This window comes from Chroicocephalus ridibundus, chromosome 3, assembly GCF_963924245.1.
Source record: "Chroicocephalus ridibundus chromosome 3, bChrRid1.1, whole genome shotgun sequence".
NCBI classification, from domain to species: Eukaryota; Metazoa; Chordata; class Aves; order Charadriiformes; family Laridae; genus Chroicocephalus; species Chroicocephalus ridibundus.
In genome coordinates this window covers 9,565,678-9,591,067 of record NC_086286.1, presented here as the reverse complement: position 1 = coordinate 9,591,067, position 25,390 = coordinate 9,565,678, and the positions used below count along the sequence as shown (strand labels likewise).

At 41.4% G+C, this 25,390-nt stretch overlaps 2 protein-coding genes across 10 annotated transcripts in view; both read left to right on the top strand.

The window, feature by feature from the left end:
- The window catches only part of SPTBN1 (spectrin beta, non-erythrocytic 1), a 137,029-nt gene extending 135,252 nt beyond the window's left edge, over positions 1 to 1,777 (top strand). For all 3 annotated transcript variants that reach the window (XM_063327897.1, XM_063327896.1, XM_063327898.1), the window contains one exon: positions 361 to 1,777. In XM_063327897.1, coding sequence (XP_063183967.1) covers positions 361 to 576 — 216 coding nt within the window. In that variant the 3' untranslated portion in view covers positions 577 to 1,777. The remainder of the gene's footprint in view (positions 1 to 360) is intronic.
- Positions 1,778 to 10,435: 8,658 nt separating this feature from the next.
- The window catches only part of EML6 (EMAP like 6), a 149,753-nt gene continuing 134,798 nt past the window's right edge, over positions 10,436 to 25,390 (top strand). For 4 of the 7 annotated variants that reach the window (XR_010070137.1, XR_010070139.1, XM_063327885.1 and 1 more), the window contains exon 1: positions 11,839 to 12,071. Coding sequence is in view for 5 of the 7 variants with exons in the window: in XM_063327885.1 (XP_063183955.1) it covers positions 11,875 to 12,071 (197 nt within the window). In the remaining 2 variants the exon portion in view is untranslated. Of the gene's footprint in view, positions 10,702 to 11,389; positions 11,676 to 11,793; positions 12,072 to 25,390 lie in introns of those variants that run through there. The other 3 variants (XM_063327886.1, XM_063327887.1, XM_063327888.1) reach the window with 3 other exon arrangements.

The following is a 25,390-nucleotide window of genomic DNA, read 5'->3' as shown; positions in this document are numbered from 1 at the left end:
TTTCTTATCGTTTATTACTGATGTGATATCTGTGCTGTTGTACAACAGGAAAAAAATAGCTGCTAAGAGCTCAGGGATGCTTTTTAATTTCCTGGTCTGCAGTTTTGTGCATATGTGTGCGTGATGTGTAGATTCAGGAGCTCCTGCTGGCGCCACCAGGGCAGTAGGGCTTTTCAGATACAGCTTCTAGTGGACATCTTCTGCAGGTACATAACCAGAGGAGCGCCAGCTGATGAGTTAGCACCGTGTTTCCTTTCATTTCCCACTTCTACCCATTCCCCTTCCACAATATTGAGTGAATTAGAGAGGGCGTGTGACACGCGGATTGTAACAGCTTTCTGCCTTTGGGGCTTCTTGAAGGAGGAGATGAACACGTGGATTCAGGCCATCACGTCAGCTATCTCTTCTGATAAAATCGAAGTGTCCCCGACCACCCAGAGCACTCCAGCCTCCAGCCGTGCCCAGACCCTGCCTGCCAGCGTCACAATAACCAGTGAGTCCAGCCCTGGCAAGCGGGAGAAAGACAAAGAGAAAGACAAAGAGAAAAGATTCAGCCTTTTTGGTAAAAAGAAGTGAACTCCATCTCCACACACTGCACTTCTCTGACCGTTCCAGTGGAATTCCAGCATGCGAGCTCAGAACCAATACGTTACTCTCTGTGCCTCATGTTCCTCAATGTGATTGACATTTTTTATTTATAGAGCGTTTTAAAATAAAAAGCCAACAAAAAAAGAACCTAAAGTTACAAATGTATGAGGTGCATTGAGCAGCTTCTGTAGGAGAGGGAGGACCAGGTTTTGGGAGTTTGTTTTTGGTTTTTTTTAAATGAAGTTAATGTAGATTAGATCTTAATATTTAAACTGTTCCTCAATTTTGTGAGGCTGTCTTGGAAAATAACCCACTCCTAGTACTATTGGTATGCAAGGCAGCGGTGCTTTCGAATCTACTGTGCACATCAAAAACCAATGTACAAATTTTCAGAAACGTTCACTTCCATTTAAGGTTGTTATGCTGAGTCTTGACTAGTGGAGCCTCCCATTACAATTCTAACATTTATTAAAATGATAGTGTATTATCTTTGCTGTAACAGAGTGCAGGTATGCATTACTTACAGACAGACCATTTATATCCTGGCATTGGTTATTAACACAACCTGAAGCTTTTCTGCATCAAGTACGACAGATAAGAATGTTGGTGTACAAGGTGGATTAGCAGGCTGAAACAGTTTTAAATAATCTGTAATTTCAATTTTTTTTTTTTTGCTGAAATACATTATATTGTATGTTTCAGATAATTCTAGTACAAAGTATAATAAGACTAGATGTATAATAAACCCTTTAAAATCATCGATAAGTGTAAAAGTGGAACTGAAGCATTTACTGGAAAAGTAATGTTACTCAAATGGTTACTTGCTTGTCAGCTGCAGCACTGTGTGTTATAATTTTGCTACGTTACCTTGCTATTTGATACATAGTGTGCATTTCTCTGTCACTGTAACTATTGTAATGAAAAGATTTCATCTTACTGCACAATCAAAAATTACATTTAATAGGAATGAACTTTCAATAACTGGGCCTGTAGTCAAGAGTAGTACTGGAACTGGCTTTCAGTTGTATTGAACTGTACCTCTAGACTTTTACCCTATCTGTTAAATATATGCTATGTCATTAAATGCTTTTAAAACTAAATATGCTGGTTAAGTTTCTTATTTCATTTCTGACAATGTCAAATCATAATTTTGAAAGAGGATCAAAAATAAAGTTATTTTAAAATGCCATCTCTCCTGTGCACTGAAACTAATGCCTTAAAATGTAATTCCGTTTTTCTGTGCGAAAGTTCATACTGAAATAGCTGTTGTCTCTCTTTCCACCTCTCTTTACCTTCCTTTTCCCTTCACTTCCCACCTCCCCTCCCTTTCGCCCTGCTCCTCAAATTAAGTGCCAAAGGAAAAAAAAAAGAAAGATGAAGGAAGGAATGAAATCATAGTTTTTTAAAATATTTTGGCATAGAAATTTTTGTTGAGAAATAAATCCAGCAGAATCAATGGAAGTAAGCATAGACGTCGGCTAGGACAATTGAACAAGCTACCTGAACATCGTGTCTGATTGAGGTAAATACCCATGTACTGGCTTGCAGGAAAAGAACATTGTTTTAAGTAATCCTAGTTCTCCAACTTTCTACCTACCCTTTGCTCAGTGCTTAAGTCCTTGGTAAATTGGGCCATAATTGAACTTTATAGCGTACTGAGGACTTGTTGTCCTGCTCAGTTTAATTTCACTGGGGTTTTTTGTGTCAATTTTTTGAAACGTACCTCTCTTAAGTACAGCCACCATTGCACTTCTGTGAGGACACACATTTAATGCAACTAAGGTGATTCCAGAGCTTATTGTTTCTTTGACCTTGTCAGTGTTTCAAAGATTTAGCATCTTTGCAGAATTTTCTTTAAATTGGATGCCGTCTAGGGAACCAGCTGAAAGGAGTAGCTCCAAGAAACCCTAACAGGCATTAGAAATTTTAAAATCAACGAAATGTAGGGAAGCTGTTTTTTAATTTTTTGTGATTATTGAAGTACACTGAAATAAAATTTTAGAAAGCAGATAAACTGCAAACGGATGTATTTCCAAGTGACAATTTCCTGAATATGTGCCCAATACAATGTCTTAATTACTATCATGGAGTATACAGTGTTTTCTGGGTTTTTCTTGTTTCTAAAGTTTTGGGTTATTAAACAATTGAATATTCATGCACGTGAGTTTTTACTCCTGTAATATGACATTGTTCCAGTCTAATTATTAGTAAAATGTAGGATAACACCACTAGTCTTGTAAATGTAAAATTCAATACGATATAAAAAGCTGAGTTGTACCATGAGAAGAGAATATGAAACATTCGTCTTAGTTGATTAAAGTACACAAAAATGTTGCTGCCTTACCGTATTTATCACTTGAGTTAAGCTATCATGATGAGTAATTTAACAGACTGATCGTGGCTACCGGTTGTGTGTAACCCTGTAGTGTCTTGGTTGAACGTGCCTTCAGAATTGTTTTTCTTGGTTTCTCCTGCCTCTTACTCCAAGTTGTTTCTGAAAACTACTTGAATAAAAATCCTTTCTGCTTAGGAACTGGTTTTAAGCTGCTGAGAAACAAGAGTTAATACTAAGCCTTGCCTGTTTTCCCCTTTGGACTGTAAGGATGCAGTTTCCTCGCAGAGGGAATTAGTGGGGCAGAAAGAGCCTCCTCGGACAAAGCCAGGTCAGAAAAGTCAGGTTGGTGTGCTAGTTTCAGAAGGGAGAGAGAATGGGGGAATTTCTCTTGGGTTATGTGAAGACTGCTGGAGAATATCAGAGGAAGAAAAAAGACTGAGTGCGGATGATGAAAATGGGACTGAAATTGGAGCGGGTTGTCCCTGGCACCGGTGTTAACCGTTGCAGAAATGGCTGTGTTACTTTCCAAATTGCACCACTAAACGCGGTTAGACCCCTCGATAGACGGAACATTATATTTCTTCTGGTTACCGCACTGAAGAATGAGGATTTATAGTGCAGTTTAACACTGTATTGCAGTTTCCTTTGTTAGCAGGTTTTGTAGGCTAATCCATATTTAAGTTTGTTTCTTCCGGAGATAATGTTGTAAAAATAATACAGAACTTGAACCTTAAAATTTTCAAAGGAAATTAATTAAAGCCAACCACTTTTCAGGTACATTACTATCGTTGTTACGAAGAAGAGAAATTGCCCTCTAGTCAGGTCAGTCTGCCGTCCTTTTTCTGTTTGGTGGGAGCCTCATATTGCACACTAAGCTGAGAGGAGGTATCGGAGAGCTGCATCTGAAGGGTCCTTTCCATATCCTGAAGAATTAAGTACAACGAGGGTAAAAAAACCCAAAACTCATTAGCTACGGGAATGAAGCATGTGTTGGGTGGGAGGGTTTTCTTTTAGATGGATGCAAATTATCTGTTAACCCATCTGTTCTGCATAGAGAATATGTTCTATTGTAGGGTTGTACTCTGTGCAAGGAAGATTAATGGTGAAGTAAAAGAAATGTATGATTAATCTCTGTTCCTGTGAAACACTGTTTTAGAGAGTTTTTCACTTCACCATGCTCTCTTCTATAGAGTTCACAGAGAATGGACTTTAAATGTGGAGGGTCTTTAAGAATATATTTTTGTAATAAATAATTTGCAGGTATAATACAGTTTTGCTTTCTTTTTTTTTTTTTTTGTGGATATTTTGAGGTTTTTTCTACCTTGGCTAATCACACATGGCTGAATAAATATAGAAACTTAAATCATAACGAGTTGGAAAAAACCCAAACACTAAACAAAACTCAACCTTAGAAAATCAGGCTGTACTAAATGCCTGACGTAACGTTAAGAGTTAAATTACTGGAAAAAGCCAAATTCAGCTCTCTGACACTACAGCTCTACCTGTGTACTGGACAATCGAGGCTACGTCCTGACAACAGGAGGAATGGGAGCTGTCAGCCAGCAAAAGTGGAAGAAGGATTCAGCTTGCTTTTGTGTGTCCCGGTCTCAAGAAGGTATGCTTTGAGGTCAAGCAGAACAAAACTCGGGTAATAATGCCCTGTGTTCTCGATGCATCAGGATTTGAGTTGTCCCCATGGCCACCTAGTTGAGGAGTCAGTATTCAGCGCTTGAGACCTTAATCTGTTTTCTTCCTTAATGATGAGTGTAATTTATCCCCTGTTGTCAAGCATTTTTCTCTAGACTTGTGACAGCAATTCAATGAATATTCTGGTTCTGGTGGATTATTGGGTTTTGTTTCAGAGGATTTTAAACAAGATTAAGGTAAGGCAGAAACCAAACCCACAATGCAGTACTGTAAATACTGCAGTAGGCAGGGCGAATAGTGAGAATAAAGAGAAATATATTAAAACCTACAGCGATTAAATGCAAAAAGCACGAGTTAAAGATTTGGCTTCTAATTCAGCTTGTAGCCTTTGTTGCTCTGCATTCTAGCGACAGCCTAGCAGGCTGGGATGTCTTACAACATGTGCTGATGCTGTTGAAGCAAATCTAGATGACTTGCGTGTGCCATCACCTGCCGTCTGAGTCACTGCGTGTAGCCGAGGCAGCAGAGTCGCTCAGCAAGCCCATGTGGTCACATCTGCATTGTGTCATAATGCAGCATATGCAGCGCGCAACCAGAGCACGGAGCAGCCGAGGGGGAGAGCCTAGTCGTCACACCTGCAGGAGAGTCCGAGAGCAGGGGATCAGGAGACCTGAAATGGTCTACTTTGCAATAACATGCCAATTTATTCTGTAAAGTATGAAATGAAGGATTTTGTGCATAAGTATATATTTCACAATGAATCCTCCCTTGCTTCCTAAGCTCAGCGTGCAGATTAGCCTGGTGATAGTGAACATCAGATCTACAATGCAATTTAATTACACGTGTCGTTCTATGTTTGAAGTACCGTTTACTTTTCATAGTAATGAGTTTCACATAATAATCTTCAACTGTTAAAGGAGGTGCTGTGGTGGTTCGTTGTGTTATAACGGTAGACATCATTTGGGCCTAACATTGTTACTAGTTTCTTATTAATACTGCTATTCTTTTACTCTCACACCTCGCTGAGAAAAAATTTCCCTCCTTCGCAAGAGTACCGGCATTATCCATGAGAGGTCACTCTGTCCAGAGAGATGCTTAGCTACAATACATCCGCTACCAACGGAACAATCAAGTATTATTTGTGCACTCGGGAATTAAGAGCTTGGATGAAAGTTCTCTTAACTTGGAAAAGTCAGATTTTAAAAGAATATGTAAACTTGTGGTAAGATTTAGACGTGTCTCAGATGAATCACCATAGGAAGGAAGCTGAGTCAAGTATGGCAGCCAAGACACTTAGCTGAAAGGCGAGGAACGCCACCATCCTTGCTGTGGCAGAAAAAATGAGAGATGTTTCTGTGGGAAAATCAAGTTCTCTGCAATGGTGACGATAATTTTAAATTGATCACTGAGATCCCGTGGAAAATATACAGAAGGACAGCCCCACATGCATGTCTGGGTAAAGGCTGGCAGTAACCCGTTAGAGGTTAGGTCTGGGAGACCCTTCGGGCAGGAGGCGCAGCAGTGAATTGCACTGTGTTAGCAATGCCAAGGTCCCACAGCTGCACCATGCGCTCAACCAGGCTGGATCTCTGCGGACCGTGCTGTTTACTCTGTACCTCTGGGCTCTGAGCAGGAGTGAGCACGGTGGACTAAGACAGATGGTTTTTATCAATCTCCTGCTGTCCATGGCAGTCCTGGACTGTGCTTAGACATTCAGCGAAACAAATGTATTACGGTTGGTCAGAAGGACTTTCTCTCCAGGCTAGGACTTGAAAGGATAAGGTATGTCTGATCATTCAGAAATGGGCTTGCTTTGCATTTGAGGATGGAAAAGACTCTTATTTTTTCTTTTCCCTTGTTTTCCTAACGCTATTTCCGGCCAGGTCCTAGCATTTCATCACTGCAAATCAGTATTTCCTCCCACAAGGAATAAAAGCTTAGAGCCAATTCCCCTGTTATTATTTTGTAGTTAAATTGTAAAATCGCTGAGAGGCATCAATCAGGATTGGATTAATGTAATGCCAGGCAACAAACAAACAGAACTAGATGACAGGTCCTGCTTCTGATCCCTCCCCCCAAGTTCTTACAGATTTTATATAGTTTTTAAAAATATTTTCAGCTCAAATAAGAGGTACCTATTTTGAAATCTCAATAATATGACATCTCATTGCATCTGCCATACATTCTCATCCATAAAAATACGAGTTATAAATGGTATTTTGTGTAGCAAAGATCTGGGACATAACACGGATGTTTCTGGGAGGGAGAAGTCTCTGTGTTCGTTGTTAATCACAGCTCTTAGATATCTATAGAGCGGGCAGGATACATAACAGAGGATTGGAGGTAGTTTGAGATGTGGTGCTTTTTGGCATCTTCTATACAAGGCATGCTTTAAAACAAACGAGGAAACAAAACAATGACAACAAAACACACACAAAAAAATCCAAACCCCTCAAAAACCCTAGCAGCAGTCTGGGGTCCCTTCAGCAGAGAGTGTGATAACTGTCATTCAGGTGCTACTCATACAAGGTGCTATATTAGTTTGGGTTTACGTTTAAAACGAAGGAGTAAATGTCACGGGATATGTGTTCTAGGCTGGGCTGACAGGCTCCTTGCCACAGTGAGGAGGAAAAATGACGGTGCTATTGCAAATTTTTATGTTATCTTTTCATTATGTTCTTAAATATATTTTAAAGTATTTATTTTTACAAGAGCTACGTTAAATTTGAAATACATTCGGACTACTCTCTTTTGAACGTAAATGCCCTTTTTTACTGAGGTTCGTGCTCTGTCTTGGTTTGTGTTGCTGCCTCCCAGCCTTCCTCATATTCGTGATACTGAAGTCTCCAGGGCTCCCTGTGTACTTTTTACAGCAGCTAATCTGAAGTAAAGCTTATGTTATTAGGCCTCTGTCTCAAGAATTGCGTTCTGTTAGATTTATACCCAGTATCGAGACTAAAAAGAAAACGTGAAAGTATCACTGATGTTTCTGTTGTACCGACAATGAACAGGAGGTTGCAGTATCGAGGAACAGATTTAGCAACGTGACAGCTCCTAATACGAAAGCGATAATGCTTTTGGGTTGGGTTTTTTTTAAATTGGAAAAAAAATATGTAAAAAACTCACCATGAAAGGTAATTCAATCAAAAAAAAAAAAAATCACAAAATCCTTGAGAGTACAGATTATAGGAAAATAAGCGAAACTGAACTTGTAGTTCCACATGTTTAGTTTTAAGGTTTTCCTTTAAGGTTTTTTGGGGTGTTGGTTCATGGCAAGTATACTTCATTGCTACAATAACGATAATGATTTATAACAAATCATTTTTTCTAAAACTGAGGATATATTTGTAGTACAACAATGCATTATTGTTTAACACCTTCACAGTTTGATCATACTAAAAATCACAAATAAAAAAGAATATGCCAAGTTTTACTGAAGGATGGAATACAAAATTCAACTAGGCTGTTGTTGCTCACAGAAAGGTGACAGCTGTACAAGCAGAGACTTGAAATTAGTTTATGTGTTTGTCCTTGCTGAGCAGGGGAAGAGCCAATGTATTAATTTTTTTATGAGAATTATATAATGTAACAAAAAAAATCATAGAAAGATAAGATTGCGTGGGATTTTATCCATTGGGTAGTACTGAAATGAGAAAGGATGAAGAATTCGTAATTCATTGGAAGTCTTATTAGATACCCACATCCGCTAGTTGACAAAACAATTTTCCGCATTCTGGTATTTCAGAGCAGACAGAAATAAAATCATGAGGTTGAAATTGTTCCATAGCTACATGAAGATACTTCACCCAGGTTTCCAGCACAAGTGGATTTGTGTGGCAGAGGGTAATGCAACACACAGCTGCTTTAAAACTATCCTTGCTCCTGTCCTTTTGAGGCTATGTGAAGAGTATGAATATCCAAGAACGTGAGAGGTTGTATCAAGTTTCTCTTCTAGGAGAAAAAGCTCCTGCCTATGTGTAGATCACTGTGGCAGCATCATCAGTGGGACCACCCAAGTCCGTTATGTGACCCAAGGGAGAGAGGTGAGCAGATTAAAAGTCAACAAAAGGCTAGCTGTATTTTATTAGCGGGTTTTTGGTGCTGGAAGGAAAGCAACACTAAGAGAATAGTGTCAATAATTACCCATATGCTGGATAACTAAAACACTACCATAGCATACGTAGTGGACAATGCCACGGGTGACAAAATAGTGTATTTATGTCGCAACTCCGTTTTCTTGAATTAATGCTCAGACTGCAAATATTTTTTCCTAATTACAGTGTAGCTTAGCAGTTTGACATTCAAAGATAATACATCACCTTATTATTAATGCTGTTGATCCCAGAAATCTTTCAAGCCAAGCCTTATTGAAGAGAAACTTATGCTCAATATTAAAGAGCTATTTGTTCCTAAGAAAAGAAACATTAACTTGTTTATTCAGGGGCATCACAAGGTTCTTCCAAGAATAAATTTTGTAACATTTTAAATTTTGGAACATTTTAAATAGCTTTTACAAGCATTCCAATTACATGCAGAACTGACTTTAACATGAGTAAATAACAGCGGTGAAAGTCTTTGCAACTGCATTCCTCAAAGACCACTGGAAGAGAAGGTATTTTTACTCAGGTGTACCACGCATTCTGTCCTGTAGATCTGATGTGTTACCAAAGGGAAATTAATTCAAGGCAGAGGACTCGTCCCAGCAGATTTTAAACCACAGAGATCCACGCACAGGTGTAAATATATTTGCTGCTTTCTACGTTGAGTTATCATTGCTTTTGAAAAGGGCTTTTATAGTAATGGATTTTGTGCTTGGTAAGGACACAGTCTCTTTAATGGCTGTATACGTCTGGACAAAACGAGATGTGTATTTTGGTCTGTGACTGCTAATAAGATTTGCCAGGTTAACTGCTGGAAAAAAAACAACAATCAAATGCAGTAAAAACCTGTGAAGAAACGGTGGGCTAATTTTGTTGTATCTTCGTTTTTCTAAGTTATCGTGAGACTTGTGGATACAGCTGTGAATGAGAAAAGCAGAAAGATGGGTTTTATTGTGTAAATTTCCAGACGGCTTGTGTGGCAAGCCATGACGTTACAGGGAAAGACTTGGGTGAACTTTTATTCAACGTTTCACGCTCTTTTTTCAGATCGCTGATGGAAATGCGTGAATGAGGTAACCCACACTGTGATCATAAATGGAAACCGAGGTACCTCCCTTCACGACACACAGCGAGCTGCGCCTCGAAAGCCGGGCAGCCCCTCGCGTGAGGGCCGCCTCAGAGCCCCCTCAGAAAGGCGGGAAGAGCGGCCGCCGGCCCCGCTCGCGCCGCGACCGTTGCACCACCGCCCCGCCCCCCCCGGCGCAGGGCCGTCGCCACGGCAACCGCACGGCGAGTCGGCCCGTCGCCGCAGGGCACGCTGGGAATTGTAGTTCTCCCGCCCGCTGCCGCCTTCACCGCGCGGCGGGCGCCGGCCCGCTAGAACTCGCGTCCCCATGAGGCGCCGCGGGGGTCGGGGCGGGGGCGGGACGGCGGAGCGCAGCCGCCGCCAACCGAGGCCGGTCTTCAGAGGCGCGGGGAGAGCGCTGTCCCTTTCGCTGTCTCCCTCCTCCGGTGCGGACGGGGAAAGGGGCTGCTGTTGTGTGCCAAGGGAGCCGCTGCTCCAGCCGAGCTTCCGCTACGCGCCCCCCCCCGCCCCCGGCTCCACCTCGCTGAGGGAGGGACGTGCCCCCGCCCCTCGCACACGCTCAGGGTGCCGGGGGGAGAGAGGGCTGTGCCCGGCCCCGGGGGAGGCAGGGCCGCCCTCCACGGGAGGCCTCCCGCCCCACCCGCCCCGGCGGGGAGGTTGCTCCGGCGGCCGGCGAGCCCGCCTGCGGGGCAGCGCCAGGCAGACCGCCATAGGGACTGGGGGCCGTGAGAGACGATACTCCCTCTGGAGGCTGTTGCTTTGGGTGTGATGCCAGGTTTTACCCTAAGGTTTGCTTCAAGCGTGGAGCGCAATGCATTGAGGGCGGTTCGTATCGCTTGCGGGTTCTACTGCCTGTGTCCCGGGGAGCACTACCGGCGCTTAACCGTTTGTGTAAGCCGGTGTCAACGCGCTGCTCTTCAGTTTGGGCAGATAGTGAATGTAAGGTGTGTTGTGTGGGGAAAGGTAAAGGGTAGCAGGTAGTTTATTCTTCCCTTCCATCTGGCACTGTGCCCACTAAATGAGTCTTCGGGTTTGCTCCTCTGATTTCGGCGTTCTCTTTGCTGCGGTGGTGGCCGAGTTTCTGGGGGGCTGGGTTTGGGCTCTTGTTCAGTGATCCTGTAGAGTGGTGGATGTCTTATCACAAACAACATGCAGCAACCACGCTCGGCTGAAAACGGCAATACAAATCTTGCCTTAGAAAAAGCAGAAGAGAAGCAAGGAAGTGTGTTCCTTGGGAATATCGTTCTAAAGAATGACATTAAAGAAAGCAAAAACACAAGGCTCCCCTCTCCCCCCCCCCCCCCGGCTAATTGGGGTGGTAAAATTGTTTTAATTGCATAGTTGCCGTAGACTCCAAAAGGAGGAAGTTTGGGGTTGCTGGGGATAAGGAAAGATGGGGTAATATTACCGTATTTATGCTGGATGTTGTATACAAGTCCTCTCTTTCAACAGTATCTCGCATAAAGACTCCGAGCATTGGATCCTGCTGAAAAGGCTTAGAAGACCCTAGACCACTTAGAACAGCCACAGCATGGGTCCAAACAGTGCTCCCCCCCAAGAAAAGTAGTCCCTTTGCATTTTAAATACCCATGCAATTCAAAACCAGGGTTTTTATTTTTTTCTCTCCTTCAGTTTTGACCCAAAGATATATATCTTAAAAAGAAGAGCACCCAGGAAGCATTCTGCAGGAAGCCAAGAAGGTGCAATACAGGAGATGCTGCAGGGAGCCCTTGGCAAGTGGCGGTGTTGATGCTTGGGAGCTATTTTGCCTTAGGAAAGAAAAAGCCCTCTCTGCAGCTTACGTAGGTGTGTTTTTGGTGATATCCCCCAAGAAGTTGCCTGGGTCACGCAGCAGTAGGGAAGCGGCAGCTGCTCGTCCTGGGAAGCAACAGCAGCAGATTATGGTGGCAGCGCAGCGGTAAGAGCGGCAGCAGACCTGATCCGCGAATGCGTTTTCCATTTAAGATCGTCGCTTGGAAGTGCCACCTGAAGCTTCAGCAGCTGGGCAGGGATCACTAACGTTTTAAAGGGGAAAACCCTGCAAGGGGAAGGAGTTAAGGGGAGGAGGGGCAGCGCTCGGTTTTGTGTGTGCTTGTGGGGAGAGGGGATTGGTTATCATGGCGGATCGGACGGCTCCTGCATGCCAGCTCCGTCTTGAGTGGGTTTACGGGTACAGGGGTCACCAGTGCCGCAACAACCTGTACTACACGGCAGGCAAAGAGGTGGTTTACTTTGTGGCTGGAGTCGGCGTGATTTATAACACCAGAGAGCACAGCCAGAAATTCTTCCTCGGGCACAACGATGATATTATCAGGTAAGGGGGCTGACTTTTCTGGTGGTGGGGTGGGGTGGGGTTTCGAGGGAAGGGAGGAGAATGTAGGGCTGGCAGAATACCCCCCTCCTTGCTTCTTACAGCTCAGCTTGTACCTGTCGTTTTAAAGCAGCTCAGATTTGTTACCAGCAGTCTGGGTGAAGGCTGGGTTTCTACATAGTGTTGATTATTATTATTTTTGTAGCAAAGCTTCAAAATGTTGCAATAATAAGAGAGAAGGCAAGTTTTCTATTGCACTGCACCAAAAGCAAAGCACTTCCTTTCAGTACAGAAACCCACTGGGAATATTTTAGTGCAACAGTGCTGCAAAATTGTGGATCCAGCACCTTGATCTTTCCAGAGCTGGGACCCTCGCTCACCAATTCTCATGTCTTCTAGAAGGCAGGTGTAGCTTTCTTTACATTCACTACATCCCAGTACACGAGTGCCATAACTCTTGCGTATAGGTTAAACTGGTTTTGGTTTTGGGTTTTTTTTTTTAATATCATCTGAAAAATTTCACTCAAAATTTTGTACTGCAGCCAAAAAAATCCCAAGTGTGCTGGTGCAAGATGGCTACAGAAGCATAGGTCTTGCGCCTTGTCTGACCAATATTTTTGTCTCTTTCTTTCAAATACTGCTTAAGAAGTGGGTTTAATTGATGATGTTGTCCTACAGAAATATTAATTTTCCCGTGCCTCACAAAATAACAGAATAAAAATGTGGTTATGGAGTTCAAGGTAGCCTTTTAAAAAAAAAATCTGTCAAAAATACAGAAATTTACATCAGTAAAACAGAAAATTAATGTTGTCTCTACTACTTCATGACAGAAATCTGAACCTAGAATATCCTTATAAAGGATGTTGCATGGTAATGACATACTTCTGAGCACAGCTAACTGCTGCCCTCCCTCTTCACCTAATTCAGCATGAATGAAGCATTTTCTTGATGATGTGAAACCAGAATAGTCCCGGGGGACTGGTGGTGTGGTAGTACTGTCGAAACATTTGCTGAAGTTAGAGTTTTGACACTCAGTAGCAAAATCACATAATTGTCATGTAACCGTTCTGGAGCCTTGTTTACAGAAAACCATCCGTTTTTCCCAGTGAGAGCTTTTGGCTGCTGTATACCCTAGAAGCGTTCTTCTCCTCTCCTTTATAATGTGTTAAAGCAGTAGCATTTCATGAATTACAGTGGGTCTGCATAAAAGTTTATCCTGGTTTCAAAGGTATTATCAGTTCCAAAAGGCTGTTTAAATAGACGTTTTGCTGCTCAGATCCTTCAGAAAAGAATGAGTATTTTAGATGCATGTGGAGTGTCATGAAACTGAAGTTTTCCTTATTGTATGGACAAAAATTTTGATACTGTATGAAGTGTAATCCATGTACAGAGTTCTATATTTCTGAGTTTATATTTGAATTCTCATTAAATACTAGAAATATAATTTGTCAAGACACAACTACATATATCCACTGGTATTTGGTTGGACAGTGATGCTTTGGTTCTCTTTTTTTTTTTTCTTAATATTCCATCAGATGAGGAAAAACTGTCCTGTTTATTATACTTGACAAAACCTCCCTCCCAAAACCAACTGTATTGCACAGCTTCTGTGCCCTTTGTTTTAAGGCATCTCATGTTAGGAGACTGCTTTTGTCAGCATCGTATTTAGAATGTACAATGGGAATAGAAAGATTCTGAGTCTCTGATATTGGTATTTTGACACTGCCTATGTCTGTTCTGCTCTTTAAAGAAAACTAGCGACCACCTGTTCAAATTAGCAGGTATTTTGAGGGACTCACTATATGTCCGACTAAAGTTTTGGAAAGATGAGTTTTGTTTCTGATCTGCAACAAAATCAGAATTCTGTAGGACAAATGTAGTCTGAACAAAGGATGAAACATTTGGGTCCAGAAAGCATGAGCAGGATCCAAATAACAGTTAATTTCAGCTTCTAGTGGCTGAGAAATGTTGCTGTCACATGGGGTTTAAATAAGCAGAGAATCTCCAAAATGCTTCTGGTTGCACCTAGTAATAGTTGCCTCCTTTGCTTTTGAGGCACTTTGCAGTCCTTATTGATGTAATATCCCATCCCTGTAAGTGCTTTTGGTTCCTTGTGTGGTTGTCACTGATATGGCTAATAAATGCAGGAATTTACATTCTCACATTTTAGGCTTCACAACTGTCATCCAATTGAGATGAATGGGATAAATGTACTTACCCAATTTTTCTGGTTTTGTTAGTGTTTACTTGCCTGAGATCACCTTCTAAACAGCAGGGCATACATTTGTAGTCCAACAGGTTGTAATTTCTGAAGAGATTGGAAACACAATAATAAAAAAAGAAAACTTGCAGATTTTGGAAAATACTGCAAAATCACTAAGACTGGAAGACCTTGGAGTGGGAAGATCATCAGCTTCTGAGGATTGCTGTTAGCTCCTTCTGTGTTGGAAGGTTTCAGTGAATACTATTTTGTGGAAAAAAAATATTGATAAACCCGTGATTCAGAGGGTTGAAATTACCTTGAAGTGAAAGGTATATGAAAGTGGGTATTTGTCCTTGGTGAAAAGGTTAGATGCTTAAAAGTGTATGTTTAATGTGTTTTTGTAAGTTTAATAGTTCTGCCTCTTGTTTTCTATCAAGATAATGCAGTTGGACAGAATTTAGTTTGAGCTAAAGTACACCAGACTCTATTGGATTAGTGGAGATATGCCATTTTTTCCAAGATTCTTATTTGAAAAATAAGTTCTGTTTGTGTAAGAAACTTAACATACTGCACTTGGCTAATAAGGCAGATGTTCAGAGTATGAACAAGTGAGCTCTGAAGTGTTCTGTTTGCTGTGCAAAGCCACTACAAGGTGCTGTGCTTCCAAGCTCTTCCTCCTTTTAAATTCACGATGAGACGAGGTCCTGAACTACCTGATGTAATTTTGAAGTGAGCCCCGCTTTGTGGAGGGATTGAATGGGGTGACCTCCAGAGCTCTCCTCCTAAACTGAAGTATTCTGTGATTCTTTTGTTACGACCAGTTGTACAATGCGGTTCTTCTGCCGTGTTCTTTAGCTGTGGAACAGTTAATACTATGGATTAACAAGTACTGTCATTATAAAAGAGAATCAACACGTGGTTGAAATGAATAGCGTTGGTTCTGGTCTCTGAAAACTACCGATGCGTTTTGTTTGGAGACTAAAAAGACACGTCATTTATGAAGTTTACTTTATAATCAAAGAGCATGAAATAGACCCTATTCTTCTCCCTCTGTCTTTTTTAAAAAAAAATGAAACCTTCAATTATTGAATACAGCCTAGCAGCTCAGGGGTGGTGAAGGTCAGAATACTCATCCTTTCTCTGAGCTGTCAGCCCTGTGGTTTGCCCTAAGGTCTGTGTTACACACCATGAAGCGATCATGAAATGTCTTGCATGGTAGCTCTACGTTTGATTGTTCTTGAAGTGTGAACTAGCTGAAGCATCACAGATAACGTGTAATAGCTATTACCGCAACTCTTTCTACATTAAAATGTTGCAGCTTTTGCAACACTTTAATGTAGAAAGAGTTGTGTAGATATATCATTACACACATAACTGATTTTCGCTGAATTCAGTTATTTGTACCGTGCAGGATTAGGTTTCAGGAGCTGTAATATTAACATATGGGGATTGTTTTCCTTTGTGAGTAATTTAAAAGTGAGTTTTTGCAGTAGCTAATTATAATGGCTGCTAGTTAATGTATTAATGAGAATCTTGCAGCATCACTGCCTTCAGTGAAATTCATACAAGTGTAGGATTTATGTTTAGTGTAACCACTTGCAAGACTGGATCATTAGTTTTGACAGTAATTGAACACTTTCAAAAGAACAGAAGGTTTTCTTACTTTTGTATTGTGCATTACTTGTATAACAGCAAGCAATTAGATCACTTTTTTTTTTTCTTGATGGAATGTTGGAGGCAGTTCTTTCCTATATTTTTTTTCTGCAATTTATGCATGTGAAAGCCAAAAAAGCTTGCCACAGAAAACAGCGAAAATAAAAATATAATCGGTTGAGATACTTCTCATTGTAATTTAAAATACAGTTGATTTTGTTTGTTTTTACGGAATTCATTTGTAAGCAGAGGTTTTTAACTTTGAGAAATTTTTCTGATGGTGTAGTAATAAAGTTGTTATGTCCCCCTGTTCTTGCATTTCAAAGAATTTCTGCAGTACTGAAGTTTTCCTGAATATGTCAAAATTAACTGAGAGAACAACTTTGACAGCATATTGAAGGCTTCACCTCCACTTTTTATATATCCTAGTTTCCTGTTGTATCTGATATGTTGTAGTATTATGCATTTACAAAAGCACATTTTGCATTCCACCTGCCTTCAAGCATGTCATTTGTGAGGCAGAGTGCCACAAGAGACTGCTCCCTTTCTCAGGTCTCTCTGCGGTATTTGCTGCCTGGGCATGTTGCCTGGAAAGCCAGCCTATTATCTATAGATACCAAAGCATGTCGTTTATGTAAGGCTGCTTACAATGCAATAGCAATGTCGGATTTATCAGAATATTGCTGTAAGTATGCTGGTGTGTGTGTTCCACTGTGCTGACAGATTGAGATTAAAAATGTGGATGTGCCAGTGGTGGTGAGATTTACTAGGCTGTGAGAGTGACTAGAGGCCTGGTTTGTTCTTTAAAGTGATTATTTCAGGAGACAGGATGCGTATTGGAACATGACTGCACATTTTCTCATCTTTCTGCAGTTGGGAAAAAAGAAATATGATGCTTGAAGCAACGTCATATGTTGTTGACTGTAGTAAATGTAATTTTGGAATAAGTAAATTGGTGGCAAAGGTATGCAAATCAAAACCCCAGATTTAAAATATCTACATTGTACTTTAATATTTTTATTTAAATGTATAGGGTGGTGCTTATTTGAAGGCATATAAAATACTTCAATTTTATGTTTAGTTGCCACCATTTGGATGGTAAGTGACAGTACCTATTTGCTATAGAATGATGTTCAAGTTATTGTGGTTATTTCTTATCATAAGTGCATAGAAGACTGTACTGTCTGTAGCTTGTGGTAAACTTGACTTTAGTCACAGAAGGTGCACATGCAGGACGGCTGAAATGTAGTGACCTAAAAGACAGCAAAATAGCAATGAAACCATCCGAAATTTTCAGCAACAGAAATTACAGATCTGTTTCTTATGCAAATGCTATGCAAGTTTCTATGCAGAGCCATTAAAACTTCAAAGACATGACTTTGGAACAGCTAGGGTGAAGCAGAATCTGAGATCTGTGTATCTTAGTATGCCTTGGGATCTGTTTTGAGACTACAGGTTCTTAAAGAAGTTTCATATTAAAGAAATTAATCCCCCATAAAAACTCATCTAATCAGCTTATTGTTTCTTTTGCTTTCAATCTCAAAAAAACCCAGGGGGAAATGCCATTTATTTCATGAAGTTCTGGTGGCCACTCTTTTTGCTCTGCTTGATTGCTGTGCTGCATTGAGATTTTAAGTCTTTACTGGGGCATGAGCTGCTATTAATATTTGTTTCTTAAATATCCATATTAATGCATCAGACATGTTGGAATATATAGTTACAGTATCTTATTGAATGTGATTTTAAAAATACACAGATCAGTTTAAAATGCAGAGAAACTCAATAGGCATTTGTGGCAATATGTCTGAGAACTGCTATCATTTAACTACAGTATTTAAACAGACCAGTCCATATAAATCCCAGTGATGTGTCAGGTATGGTAGCAGAACAATAAGTAAGATTTATTGCTTGTCCAGTCACAGCGCGCTTGCTTATTTGGACAAGTGAAAAGATTTTTTTATTACTAAAAATCACAAGTGGAGTTTTGAGTGTTTAAATCATCAGATTGATTTAACTCATTGTCAAAATGGAAAAGAAATAAAACATGTCCAACAAAATGGGAAGCACTCTGTAGAAAATGTCTGGATCTTTATTATGTTTTTGTCTTTTCACAGCTGAAAAAAAGTCAAATGTTTAAGTCTGTATCAGGTAATATATGACATTTTTAATTGGATTTATGTGAAGCAACTCATCACAGAGAACTGAGTATCCAACGTATTAAATATCAAGCTTTTGGTATGCATTTGTCCTATATTGGAATTTTGCAGTTAGAGATTTCTCTGTTGAGTTATTTTACCTTTTTTCCCCACTGCTTACAGTATATTAAAAAAAATAAACTAAGCTTAACTTTTTTTTTTTGCATTTGCTCTGCATTAACTCTGCAACTCTTTTACTTGTTTTGTTTTATTTCAGTTTGATTTTAATATGACTAGGAATCATCAGCTAGTGGTGTGTAATCACTGTTTAACAGGATGAAAACTCATAGAAAATGTTTTGATATGAACAACCTTAATTTCAGTTTGTCTTTTTAGTTCGAAGAATGGGGGGAAACTTATGTGACAGTTTTGTATTACCATTTTCTACTATAAAACTTCCTGCAAAAGTAAACAAATTCTAATTTTTACAGAAGTTTATAAACTGCATCTTGTAGGACAGAAGAGATCAACCTCTGTGAACTATTATAACTATATTTCTTACTGACTAAATGGATGCCAGATAGTTTTATCTAGGCAATTTCCAGCTACTTATTGTCTTTCTTCTAAGTCTTGATTAGGCTTTTGCTGAAAGAATTGCATCTTTAACACTTAATAGAAAAATAATAGTATCTATTTCAGCAATTAGTATTAAAAATTCATACTTTTGCCCATGCTAACTTGTTTGTAACTGAGTATCTCAAGAAAAAACTTTGTCTGGTAGGGGTTACAAATGTCCTTCCAGCATTTTCATCACGCAGACTGGCAACTGAGATTTTTCAGATGAGGAGGTGTAAGTTGCTGTAGTCCGTGCTTTGGTTTTTCCTCAAGGATGCAACGGCTGCACTTCCTTTGGTAAAAATGGAAAAGGGAGTTTACTGGTTTTGTAATGCATTGCAGAAGAAAGCTCCTCTACTCCAAAATAGATACTATAGCAGAAATAGGGTTTTCAGTTTGATGGAGAATACTATTTATTTTAAAAAAAAAAGTCTTAGGTGAGAAGGAACTGCAGCTGATGATAGTTTGCTGATACAGCTGATGAAGTTTGCTGATGACACAAAGCTGGGGGTGGTGGCTGACACACCGGAAGGCCGTGCTGCCATACAGAGAGACCTGGACAGGCTGGAGAGTTGGGCGGAGAGAAGAAACCTTATGAAATTCAACAAGGGCAAGTGTAGGGTGCTGCAGCTGGGGAGGAATAACCCCATGCACCAGTCCAGGTTGGGGGCTGACCTGCTGAAGAGCAGCTTGGTGGAAAGAGACCTGGGAGTCCTGGTAGACAACAGGATGACCATGAGCCAGCAATGTGCCCTCGTGGCCAAGAAGGCCAGTGGCATCCTGGGCTGCATCAAGAAGAGTGTGGCCAGCAGGTCGAGGGAGGTCATCCTCCCCCTCTACTCTGCCTTGGTGAGGCCACACCTGGAGTACTATGTCCAGTTCTGGGCTCCCCGGTTCAAGAAGGACAGGGAACTGCTGGAGAGGGTACAGCAAAGGGCTACCAAGATGATTAGGGGACTGGAACACCTCTCTTATGAAGAAAGGCTGAGGGATTTGGGTCTCTTCAGTCTGGAAAAAAGAAGGGTGAGGGGGGATCTTATCAACGCTTACAAATACTTAAAGGGTGGGTGTCAGGAGGATGGGGCCAGGCTCTTTTCAGTGGGGCCCAGGGACAGGACAAGAGGTAATGGGCACAAACTTGAACATAGGAAGTTCCACCTAAACATGAGGAGGAACTTCTTTACCCTGAGGGTGGCAGAGCACTGGAACAGCCTGCCCAGAGAAATGAATGTCTCTGGAGACATTCAAAACCCTCCTGGACGTGTTCCTGTGCAACCTGCTCTAACATGACCCTGCCCATGGCAGGGGGGCTGAACTAGATGGTCTCCAGAGGTCCCTTCCAACCCTACCATTCTGTGATTCTGTGCAGCAATATTTGTAGCAATACTTCTGATATATCTCTGTAGAAGGATAAACTGCTGGAACGGTTTTCAGGTACTGTAAATACTTCTAGGAAATATTCTCAATGACTTTAGTCATTCATATAGAATCTCTCTGCCCAGATCTCCAGCCTGTCCGGGTCTCTCTGTATGGCGGCACAGCCTTCCGGTGTGTCAGCCACTTCCCCCCCAGCTTTGTGACAATGGCAAGCTTGCTGAGGGTGCACTCTATCCCCCCATCCAGGTCATTGATGAATGTTGAAGAGGACTGGACCCAGTACTGACCCCTGGAGAACACCACTCGTCACTGACCTCCAACTAGACTCTGTGCCCCTAATCACGACCCTCTGAGCTCTGTCTTTCAACCAGTTATCTGTCCACCTTACTGTCCATTCATCAAGCCCACTCTTCCTGAGCTTCCCTATGAGGATGCTGTGGGAGACCATGTCGAATGCCTTGCTTAAGTCAAGGTAGACCACATCTACTGCCCTCCCCTCATCTATCCATCCAGTCATGCCATCATAGAAGGCTATCAGATTAGTCAGGCATGATTTCCCCTTGGTGAATCCATGTTGAGTACTTCTGATAGCTTTCTTTTCCTCCACATGCCTTGAGATGACGTCCAGAATGAGCTGTTCCATCATCTTTCCAGGGATGGAGGTGAGGCTGACTGGCCTGTAGTTCCCCGACTCCTCCTTCTTGCCCTTTTTGAAGACTGGAGTGACATTGGCTTTCCTCCAGTCCTCAGGCACCTCGCCTGTTCTCCAGGACCTTTCAAAGATGATGGAGAGTGGCCCAGCAATGACTTCTGCCAGCTCCCTCAGCACTCTCAGATGCATCCCATCAGGCCTCATGGGCTTGTGAATATTTAATTGATCCCTCACTCGATCCTCCTCAACCCAAGGGAAGTGGTCGTCTTTCCCTGTTACTTCCCCCGATGCCTGGGACTCCTGAGGGCTGGGCTGAGCAGTAAAGGCCAACGCAAAGAAGGCATTCAGTAACTCCGCCTTCTCCGTATCCTCCGTCACCATGGCTCCTGTTTCATTCAACAGTGGGCCCACAACTTCTCTCGTCTTCCTTTTGCTTCCAGTATACTTGTAGAAGCCCTTCCTGTTGAGCTTGACGTCCCTTGCCAGGTTTAATTCCAAGGCGGCCTTGGCTTTCCTTGTTTCATCCGTGCACTCTCTGGAGGCATCCTTGTAATCCTCCCAAGGGGTCAGTCCCTTCTTCCACTTATTGTAGACTTCCTTCTTCCACTTGAGCTTTTTCAGAAGCTCCCTGCTCAACCATGCAGGTCTCCTGTGTCCCTTAGCCGATTTCTTGCTCTTAGGGATGCACCGATCCTGAGCTTGGAGGAAGTGGTCTTTGAATACCAACCAGCTTTCTTGAACCCCTTTGCCTTCCACAGCCCCAGCCCACAGGATCTCTCCAAGCAGTTTCTTGAAGAGGTCGAAGTTAGCCCTCCTGAAATCCAAGGTTGTAATTTTACTTCTTGGTTTTTGTGTGTAGTACCCATGATCCTGAACTCAATCATTTCATGATCACTACAACCTAGGGTGCCCCCAACCTTAATGTCCTCCACCAGTCCCTCTGTTTTTGTCAGTACCAGGTCCAGGAGTGCTCCTCTCCTTGTTGGCTCCTGCACCACCTGTGTCAAAAAGTTATCATCAATGCACTGGAGGAGCCTCCTGGACTGTGTGTGCCTGGCTGTGTGGTCTTCCCAGCAGATATCAGGGTGACTGAAGTCCCCCATGAGAACCAGGGCCTGCGAGTGCGAGGCTACCTTCAGCTGTCTGTAGAAAGCCTCATCAGCTTCCCCATCCTGATCAGGTGGCCTGTAGTAAACACCCACAACAGTGTCCCTCATATTTGCCTGCCCCTTAATCCTTACCCATAAGCTCTCGACCCTCTCTTCATCTGCCCCTAGTGAGAGCTCGATGCATTCCAAATGCTCTCTCACATAGAGTGCAATTCCACCACCTCACCTCGCTGGTCTGTCTTTCCTGAAAAGGATGTAGCCATCCATGACACCATTGCAGTCATGCGAGCTGTCCCACCACGTCTCAGTAATTGCAATAAGATTGTGGCCCTGCGACCGCACACAGATCTCCAGCTCTTCCTGCTTATTCCACATGCTGCGTGCATTGGTGTATAAGCATTTCAGAGAGGGAGTTGTGTGTGTAGTTTTGACCCTTGAGATGTGGTGTGCCTTCTGGCTCTCAGAAATACTGGCACACTCCCCCACAAATGCTCAGCAACTACGGCCTGGCACCTCACCAGCAAGCCCAGTACCGTCCCTACCCCCCTTCAAATCTAGTTTATCCATATGCTTTCTATGTCTCCAAGTTTTTGAATGCTTCTCTGGAAAAGTATGAGGGATTTTAAGGTCTTTAGAACAGTATTCTGCTCGCTTGCCTACTGCTCAGTTTTTTAAGGAGCTTTGGTGAACAGCAAAAATGCATATTTTCCCCACTTAAAGACTTCTTTGGAATAGCAGCTTGTTTTTCATGAGATAACTAAATGTTCTTGGGGTAGAAACATGTCTGGAGTTTCTGCCTAACAGACATTTTGAATTTAAATTCTTCTTTAGAGGTAGTATTTATAAAAGGCTTGGAATGAGACCTCCAAAGCTTTAGGTAAGCCTGAACTTCAGGCCAAGTATAGACCATATGTTTATGTCTGTCTTGAAGACTGACACAATGAACCAACCCAGGAGATCTCTGAAGGACACATCTCATTCAACCCTGCTGCATCTTCAGGGACGGTAGCATTGGATGCATCCAGGGAGGAACATCGCAGTGGTATTGCAGGGAAAGGGCTGTAATATGTTATGCGTATATACTGGAAATAAAAGTTACTGCTTTAGTTTTCACATCGTTTCCATCTTACATTCTGAACAAAATTGTGAGAGTTGTTAAGAACAGCTTAATAACGAGGCATTAGTCAACCGAAACAAAGGGGCATTGCTATTTGTGTGACTTTGCATAGTGGAGATGATGTTGTACGTTTGCTTTTGCAACCGCTTGAGTTTTTTTGCGCTTACCAGACAGGACTAACAGCATAGTGAATCAGCTCAGCAGTCACACGCGGACTTGTTGATTCCAAATTTCAATAAATGTGTTGCGTCGCTGTACACATTTGGATTTTAGAATTACTGCTGAGGTGTTTTGCGAGTACTAATGCAGTTTTAATATAAAATACATCAAGTTTCTTTAAACAGTCTAACAGTATAATGAACTTTGGTACATTGTATCTTACTGATGTAATTTCTGTTGATGCTGGCGTTAAGTCCGTTCTTTCTTTTGTGACGGATTGTAATACACTGAAACTATGGTAATAAAAATAGAATACGGAATAAACTATACTCTGAGAGAGAGATAGCAACCCTTTTATTTTGGTTGCCTAACACTCCTTGTTACAAAAGGTTTTACTGATTTTTTTTTATTGGGAATTTTGAGTGACACTGTTATTTTCAACAGACCTGAATGTTTAAGGGATAATCCTACATGAGAGTTGCTGACTAGTAATAGAGTTTATATATAGTCATTCTAATATTGATGCATCCACATCAAAATTGGGCATGTATTTATGCAAAACATCTGCTTTGTCATCTTCAGAAATTGTCTTCCCTATGCAGAGATAAACACTGCAAGTGTCATATACTCTTACGCTGTCTTTAGTAGTAACTTATTACTTGCAAATATTAATTGCAAAATAAGGGTGTTTATAACAGTTTCACGCAATATGAGCTGAACTTCTGAAGAATTCAGGATACAGTGTAATATTTCCCTCTTTTTTTTTTTAAAGTTGTTTATTCTATGAAGATTTCAAATTAATTTCAAATGAAAATTTGCCATTTCATATCGAGACAGAAAAATTTAACAAAGAATCAGTTTCAATCAGGAGAGCTAATTCTCTTTATTTCCCTTCTATTAGGTGGAGGGAAAACAGCTTTTTCAGAAATGTGCACATCTGCGTTAGGCTCATCTCTCTTCCACCCACTTCAGAGGAGCTTCCTTCTCTCTGCCAGAGAGAAGCTGGGAGATGGTGAAGCTTGCTAGACTAAAGCTGGCCTTTGTGAACGTTGCTGGAGCCTGTATGATGCATCGTTTGAGATATGACCACTATATAAGTGACCTCGGGATAAACGGAAAATGGGCTGGGAGCCCTGACGAGGATAGTTAAGATTCTTAAGCGGATAGACCAGTAATGAAGAGGCTATCAAGCAGTTTGTATCTATTTCCTATGCATCAACGCGTAAACTTTACCTCTGGATATTGTTAAATTGGCCCAGTAGCCAATTTGCCACTGATAGCCTTCTGCATTCATAAAATGTTTTGATGATTAAGGTGAAGAACAACAAAGTGATTTTGGAATAAGGCTTACGTGTTAGCCATTAGTTTCTGTATTTTGTTACCTTCTGGACAGCACGCTGATCACATGATTTTTTCTCAATTTAGGAATATTAAACAGCTATCGCTTTGTTCCAAGTGAAACCTACTTAATCTACTCAATAACAAAATTTTTGCTGGTGCATTGTTAGCAGTTCAGAAGAGTTCTCCTAAGAAGCAGCTGTGCAGGTGCTAAATACTTTATTTCAGGCTGGAAACTTCAGAGCAAGCGGGTAGGTCATACTATAGATCTGTGTAAATGGGTTTGATATTTACAATTTTGGTCTTCTAAACGTTAACGTCTCTTTTTGACTTGGTGTGAGGTTGGTGCAGTCAAGACTGACAGTGAACGCTGGTTTTTGACAAAGTGGCAGTAGTTGCAAAGTATGTTAAAGAGTACACCTCTTTTGACAACAGAGGTCTGGAAAAGCTGAGGTAGCTGTAATTGCCATATTTAAAAATACACTGTTTTGTAATTTGAGACTAGGCAGGATGACTCGTGTATCAGATGCGTGCATTTATTATTGGCAGTAGCAAATCATTACTTGGAATCCAGCTAAAAGCGTGAAGGCTTTTACATTTCTGTTATAAAATGTATTTTGAGAAACAGATGAAAAAAGGTAGCCTAGTTTAATCCACACTGTATAACTATAGCCATTGGATTTTGATAACTAGATTAATCCATGCAAGTATCCTCCATAGCCTCTAGTTTAAACTTACACACTGGATTGGCGGAGGTACTTTATTCCTTGCTAAAGTAGATTTCAGTAGGTCTTTAAAACTTACATACACCTTTACGAACTAAGGATTGTGATGCTAAATTTGTTTAGCTAAATGTTTTTGGTTTGGTTTGTGTTTTTTTTTATTGCCGTACATGCTAATATTTCTGTTTGAGTGAAATTATTAATTCAGAAATGGAACTAAGACAAGAAAATGTTCAGTGACC